The 7717-nt window shown below is 34.3% G+C and overlaps 1 protein-coding gene across 1 annotated transcript; it reads left to right on the top strand.

The window, feature by feature from the left end:
- Positions 1-1679: 1679 nt before the first annotated feature.
- On the top strand, positions 1680-5507 carry LOC142358111 (uncharacterized; the record flags this gene model as incomplete). Its single annotated transcript, XM_075409576.1, has 3 exons — positions 1680-1790; positions 2988-3214; positions 5339-5507. Coding segments are annotated over exons 2-3 (391 nt in total), but the record flags the coding sequence as incomplete, so codon positions are not given.
- Between the last annotated feature and the right edge of the window lie 2210 nt (positions 5508-7717).

The following is a 7717-nucleotide window of genomic DNA, read 5'->3' as shown; positions in this document are numbered from 1 at the left end:
CCGAAAATCATTTAATTAAAATTGAAGTAATATTTGTGAAATGATGTAACTCCCCGTTTTGAAAAAAATGAAGTTTCTGAAACTTTCTTCAATCTATTTCTCAAGTCTAATTGGATTCAACTACTAAGAAAAGACTCGTCTCCAAAACCCAAAATCAGAGTTTTAATATGAATAGAGTGCTGTGACATTTTTTTCATGCCCATCCATTAGAAAGAAAGGGTAATTTTTCTATAAATAATTAATTTCAAACTTTCCGCAATCTTCTTCCCAATTCCAACTTGTTTCCAACTCCAAAGAAGAAACTGAGGAAATACTTCTCCGAAACCCGAAATCAGTTTTCAAAAATGTGGGGAAGTTTGTGTTTTGATTAAACACACCTACCAATTATAAAAAGATAAAAAACAAATTTTCCGAAATTAAAATTAATTGCACAAATTATCCCAAATCCATTTTCGAAGCCTATCTGTTTTGCATTTAGTTATTGTTTTTTAGTCCTGTTAATTTCTTTTCTGTGTAATGGAGAAGATTGCGCTTTATCGAGGAGGTTTGATCCACGCATAGTGAACATAGTGAATACTTAAAAGCATACTACGGAATTTTTTTCCGGATAACGTATTCCCGAGTCTCAGGTATTCTAAGTGGAGGTTTAAACTAAAAACTCATGAAGATATTGATTGATTTTTGCAATTTGGGAATTTGGAATTACTTCGGCTGAAATAATTTCTAATCATATGTTACCAGCAAAATTTGAAAATTGTGAAGTGTTTTCACCTCGTGTTCTCAGCTGATATTGTCAAAAAAATAGCCAAACAACCGTAACGAAATGAAATTTGTTGTTATCAGGCTAAACCACTAAGATGATTTTGAAATCATATATTGAAAATGTGGTATCCAATTACGCAACTTGTGGAAACTAATACCTTTATGCGGAAAAAATGCGCCTGAATCTGTGCTATATTGTGAATCATGATGTGGATTTGTCTTGATTCTTGAAAGAGTCTTTAAGCAGAAAGAAGTCTTAAAAGAAGTCTTGAAAGAAGTCTGAATGTGAGAAATCAGTTCATTCCTTTTTCAGTTTTTTTTCTAATTTTGATGGGAGGCTCATCAGAAAATGATTTTTAGGGTAAATTTTAAAACCTTTTATTTTATATTTTATCTCATTATCTAAATTTCAATTATTCAGCAACACGTTTGTCACAATTAGAAAACACTTCTGGTTTTTAAAAAAACTTTGTATTCCTTCACTTTATTGCTTTGAAAATAAAAGTTTCAAACCGATTTCGGGCTCAGAAGAGAAAATTTTTGAAGGGCTTAAAAACACTGAAATTGATGTTGCGTTTACACCATTTTTTATTTAACTGTATCATCTTGCTGCACTTCAGTTGAACAAAAAGTACCACATTACTCCAAGAAGAACGACTTTTGTCACAAGTTGGGAAACAAATGTGCACGCCGTTGTTGGGCACAGCAAACCATTGATTTACTGCGGATTTTTGCGGAAATTTGGCTCCTAATTTGGCAATTGGTAATCGAAATTTGCCGATGGTGATACCAGAACTCCACTGTGGATTTGTCTTGCCTAGTCCTGTTATCACAACTGGAGTACAACAATGCGACGCATCTTGGGGCAGCATGAAGGGATTCACTGTTGGTCCAGCTATTGGACGTCGTCAGGTTGATTTTCATCAAATTGGTTCATTTTTCCTCCAATTTTTGCTCAAACAAGCGAAAACGTCTCTCTTTTCTATCTCCATCTATCAATCTCTTCAAGTCCTTCTGATCATTGGCTAGTAAGTACCCAGAAAAAAATAATGTCACAATTTATTGACGTTTATCTATTATATCTGTTTTCCAATTTCTTTAGTAAGCCTAGATTGAATGAACGCCTCGTACTGAAGCTGAGCCAAAAAGTAAACAATAACTCTAACAAGAAATGGAAGAAAATGAACAAAATGTTGAGGACAAATTTCAAATCCGTGAATAACTACGTGTAAACTCTTCTAAACTACGGGTCACTTTTCTAAAAAAAGGAATTTGATTTGAAAAGATGTTCGGAATCGAATCAGGTTCTAAATTATATTAGAAGATTGTTGACACGAGTTTTGAAAAAAAAAAGGGTATGTGTTTAACAGCCTGTACTAAGGCTTCAAAATGAGACGAATCTTGCAACATATTGCCTGGACATGTATCTTCATTTAATGAAAGAAAGGAATAACAGCCAGCCGAGCTCTTTCAAATTGTAGCCCCAATCGAAGTGATAAACCAAAAAGACCATTGATCAGACCCAGATCGAGAGCACTCTGTGACAATGAAAGAATCTCGAATGAAAGTTTCAAGGTCGGGACTGACATTGAAACTTTCATTCGAGATTCTGGACTGACTGGTCTTGATAAGGATCAGGGTTGGACCGGATTAGAGATTTTTTGGTCTGAGCAGTTTGATCAGAACCAATAGCTTGGTCGGAATTCAGTACGATTGTATGTATAATGAGGGGTGGTCTGGTCAGACTGATTTTGGCCAGGGTAGTCAAACTAGAGATATTTTGATCTGAAATTTTGACCTGGGAAACATTCGTCTTTGAGCTATGGGCTTTTAGCCTCCCATAGAGTCGAAATTTGATACAAAAGCGTGGTAAATCTCGCCAATATCTTGACATGACACATGATATGGAAACAACAAGTTATGTACGAACTTACAAGATATATACGATCTTTGCATGGGTATCAATAAACAAGATCCTGGCAAGATATAAAAGAAAGATCAACCATAAAATAGCTATATCAAGGATCTAGTTGAATCACTGATATTAATGATGACGATTAATCACTATTTTGTCAACAAATTTTATGGTTAGGCACAAAATTCATTAATTTCAGGAAAGATCGTGAAGAAACATTTTCTATGCCTAGAATTGCAACAAATGATTCTGTTTGAATTTCTAAGGGCGAGTTATAGTAATATAGTTACTGTTCGAAAGTATTTTTTAGCCAACATGACTGTGACCTCACAACACTTTTTGTTCGCTTTGACTATGATGGTGATGAAAGGGACACAGCTGTCGGGCGATCCAGGGCTATGTTCCGAGGCTAATGCTGACTACTTGCCTCAGGTTCCTCCCCCGAATTGTTTCAAACTCAAGCACAAAGAGGCACCTGTCAATTTCACCATAGCCAAAAAGGAGTGCAAAGGCAAACTCGTAAAAGTTGAGTCAATGGTGAGTTTTTGTGCTGTGAAACTTTTGTTCCCGGGCAAAACTTGGAGATATGTCGTCTTCGCTTTTAAATGTAAATAACCAAACATAAAAAATACATGGACGAACCCAACGGGCCACTGAGCATTTTAAGTTTGTTTAGCATTTTAAGTAAAATTAGCCCTTAAACACGACCAAGTTACCAACCTGTCTGTTTTCTATGTTACTCATCAGACGTAGTCACTCAAATTTTTCTGAATTGTAAATTTTTGCTCGTCGTTTTGCATCCGATGATCAATGAGCTAAAAGCAATCAAACTGAAGTAGAAAAAATGACGCCCAATTTCGAGAGGGATTTTGTATTTTTTGTACCTTATCAAATGCAGATACTCCAAAATTTAGCTCTGAAAGATTTTTGGATATCCATTTTCTTATTCAATCAGAATTACCGTGACATATTAATCAAATTGATATTTCTGGTTACTTTTTGTAAAAAAAATTAAAGGAGGAAATATTTCATTCCGTACATTCTGTTCTTCAAATCGAATGCAAGTTATTTCAGCTTTTTATTTAGGTTTCTCTGTGAAACACCATAATTCGTTACTACTTTAAGCTTTAGACATTTAATGTACATTTCAACATTATTTGCCATCTTCTTTATTCACATCCGGTAGGCTTAGTTGTTAATTTCGCATTGATTGTGTCATAGAAATTTGTTATCTTTTTTCTCAGGTAAAAAAAATGGTAAAAAAGAATTTCACTATCACTCATTCCAGTTAACTTTTCTATGACGTATCGCCTATTTTCCATATTAATAGGATAAAGGATGAAACTATTGTATACAAAAAATTAAAAAATTGATAAATAGCACAAAACTTTATTTTCGTGGAAGCCGAACCAATGTGGGACTTAGACATATATTGAGCTTGTATTTTTTGCTTTTTTCAAAATTTCAGTCTGTAAATTAGAATGACCGCGAGATTAAAGTTACATGTAGCGATGTTATAACTCTAAAGTACCATATATTTAATTTGAATAACTAGATAATTATTGACTTTGGCAATCCGTTTTTATGAAATTTTTAAAATAAAGTAACCTTTAAAATTTTAAAAACTAAGAGTTTTCCACTCTTAGAACTCGATTTATTTCTTATACTAGTGTGAGAATGTAATGTGGCCGGTTCGATCTTCCTAAGAACCCTAGTTGAGATGTCGACTGATGAAAAGACCGTGGTCAACCGATATTGGGCTTGAACAGACTTTGTGTTTACCATAGCGATCGAGGTTGACCATGAGTTAACTATTATTGATCAGGGTTGACCTATGTGAGCGATGTAACGCTATGGGCTGACTAATATGTTGTAGAGTTAAAGTTCCCGGACAATACGGAAAAGTTCCTAATTTTGAAAAAATATTTATTTTTGTGGAAGCCTAACCAATGTGGGACTTAGACATATATTGAGCATGTTTTTTTGTTTTCTTTTGAAAAATTCAGTCTGTAAATTAGAATAACCGTGTGATTAAAGTTACATGTTGTAATGTTTTAACCCAAAAGTATCACATCTATCCTTTGAATAACAAGATAATTGATGAGTTTGGCTTTCCCTTTTCATGAGTTTTTTAAATAGTGTAACCTTTAAAATCTTAAAACCTAAGAGTTTTCCACTCTTAGAACTCTTGTAATTTATTCCATATACTATTGTTATGATATAATGTGGCTCGCTCGGTCTTCCTATGAACCCTAACTGAGATGTCGACTGATGAAAAGATCGTGCGTGGTCAACCGATATTGTACAAGAACAGACTTTGTGTTCACCCTAGCGATCGGGATTGACAATGAGTTAACCAATTTTGATCAGGGTTGTCCTATGTGAGCGATGTAAGACTATGGATAAAACAAAATGGAGAAGTTCTTCATTTTGAAAAAAATGTTTCTATTAGCACATAGCAAACAAATTTTTAGTAAAAAGAGGATTTTTATCGGTCTAATTCTAAGAAGAGATATAAGAAGATTCATATCAAGCAAAATTTAAAACAAAAACAAAATTTTGAACAAAAAATTTTCTCGTATGTTTTAGGGTAAAAATTTAAGATAAGTTGTGGCTAATAAAATAAATCCTTTATCAATGAGATCATTGCGAGTTTTTAAGGCTGAGCTTAGCGCTGTCGTGGAATGGGCAATCGGAAAAATTATGCCAAATGAGAGCGACGCTGGGTTCTGGACACTATGGAAACGAGCTGTAAAAGCGGAACTGAGTGCAGATGGGAATCTCAGCACTGCAAATGAAATGATCCGGAAAAATCGAACACTTTATGTCGGTAAGAAGCTTTGCTAGGTAGAGACATTTTTTCAATGGCATGAACAGATTTTTGAACAATTTTTCCATTAGATTTTTCATTAAAAAATAGCTCTGCTGATCTTAGTCCCATGATACTTTCCTCTTTCCCTCTCACACACAAAAACACACACATACACACGCACACACCCACTCACATACACAAACACATTAAAACACACATAAACACATGCACACCCGCACAAATAATCTTCAAATTTTCAATCACAAACAAGACCTTTTTTTAAAAAAAATAGCCTTGTAATCTGACTTGAATTTGGGGTTGTCAGAAGAGAAGTTTTTCCGAAAAAGCAATTAGCCCTTTGAGAAAATCCACCCTCTAACCAATATCACCGTTTCTTTATTTTGGTACCTCTAGGCTACTGAAGATTGATATGAACTTTAGCATAGACATAGATCAATAGCTCACTCATTGGAACTTTTGAAACAATCGAAGAAATTATCTAGAAGAAAGAAGAAATCTTCAAAAAAAAACAGAAAACTTTAACTTAATTATTCAAAAACAGGTTTGGGATTTTCTTTTAATCAAAACAATCAGAACCACCAGTTATTTGCTTGCCTCTCCCACCCCGCATTTTTTGAGCAGTCCCAAAGAACTGGTTCACGAAAATTTAAAAAAATACCACGGTGTAAATCTGTTTTTTTTATAATAAGCAGTTATTCAGTCAGAACCTTTGTGAATTGATAGCGTAGATGGAGTTAGACCAAGAAGTGCTTGCAAGCAAAACTCGCAATTTTCACCGATTGAAAAACCAACGAAAATATACCCGAGATTGATTGATTGTAAACTCCGTGAAATTTATGAGTGGGTTAGAATTGATGACAGCCAGAAACTGTTTATTTGACAAAGTTTTCTCCTTACCACATCAATCTTATATCAGGCAAATTGAAAAAGTTTGAACGAATTTTGATATGTATGCCGACGAAGAAAAAGAATCAGTTTTGTGCCAGTCACTAAAATGAAGATTAAACTCAATTTTTCTGGCTGAAATCTGGAAAATGTGCTATTTTTTTAGTTCTAAAAAAATATTTGAGCTAAAATGCTTTCTGATGACAGAAACCTTCATTTTTCATTTATTGACTTCAACAAACGCAAACAATTTGAATAAATGAGATATCTCGATTGGCGCCAACTTTGTTTTCAAAAAACTTTTGCGTCTGATTTGACCGTACTGATCCCAACAATTATACACAGTCGACGCGCATACGCTTTCGAAGTGACATATTGTTTTTTAAATAGCCCTGTCCCCTGTCTTGAGTTTTGTTTGCAATCTCCAAAGAAACCTCTGAAAACTCCTTGCTTCTAGAAACATTTCTAGAAACGCTAAGAAGTGTGCATGAATGATTTGTAACTAGAAAAAAAGGAATGCCTTCAGTACTTTTCCAATGAAACCAAACTATTTTTGTTGAAAAATGAAACTGATTGGAAATTGAGATCACAATTCAAGGACTACGTAGAAATGTCTCCTATTGAAACTTCACTCTACTTTACGGACGATTGAAATCAATATGACCAAATACATAGAACGAAAATTCTCTCATCGTAGTCAAAGGAAATGATTGACAGCAAAAAACACCTGTAGACTTTCAAGTAATCAAAACGATCAAAAACACATAGGCACAGCAACATCACTGCAAGCTGAACAAAAATTTTTGAAAGAATTGACGCAGTTTTTAATAATTTTCATGAAAACGAAAAATTATTAAAAATATTATGGGCACGTGTGCAGTTGATATTGTCATCAATAGGTCAATTAGGAGCTTGATTATTGGAGCTATGTTTCAGTTCTTTTCTTACTTCTCTCGATAGCAGAGATAGCAGAGAAAGAAGTCGTTAGGGACCAAACAGTTTCTGCATGCCGAAATGAAATTTTTTGCCAGTCAGACACAGAAAGGACTATAAACCCCTATAAACCACTTGAGTGATTGACTTAAAACCACCCACATGAGTTTTATTTAAAAATTAGAACCGAGGAGAGCCAGCTACATTGTATTTGACCACATTTTGTCCACAGCACAGCAATCTTCTATCAGCAGAGTGAGGAGGTTTGAATTAGCATTGATTGCTGCTAACGAAAAAAAAATCAGTTTGTTGCTTATCACTAAATTGAAGCTAGATCTCATTTGTCCTGCTCATTTGTCCTGCATCTGCAATATTCGCTGTTCTAGTTC

Source organism: Convolutriloba macropyga, unplaced genomic scaffold (genome assembly GCF_964194025.1).
Source record: "Convolutriloba macropyga unplaced genomic scaffold, txConMacr16.3 SCAFFOLD_2218, whole genome shotgun sequence".
Lineage (NCBI taxonomy): Eukaryota > Metazoa > Xenacoelomorpha > Acoela > Convolutidae > Convolutriloba > Convolutriloba macropyga.
The sequence above is the reverse complement of the archived record's forward strand: the minus strand, read 5'-3'. Positions and strand labels throughout refer to the sequence as shown.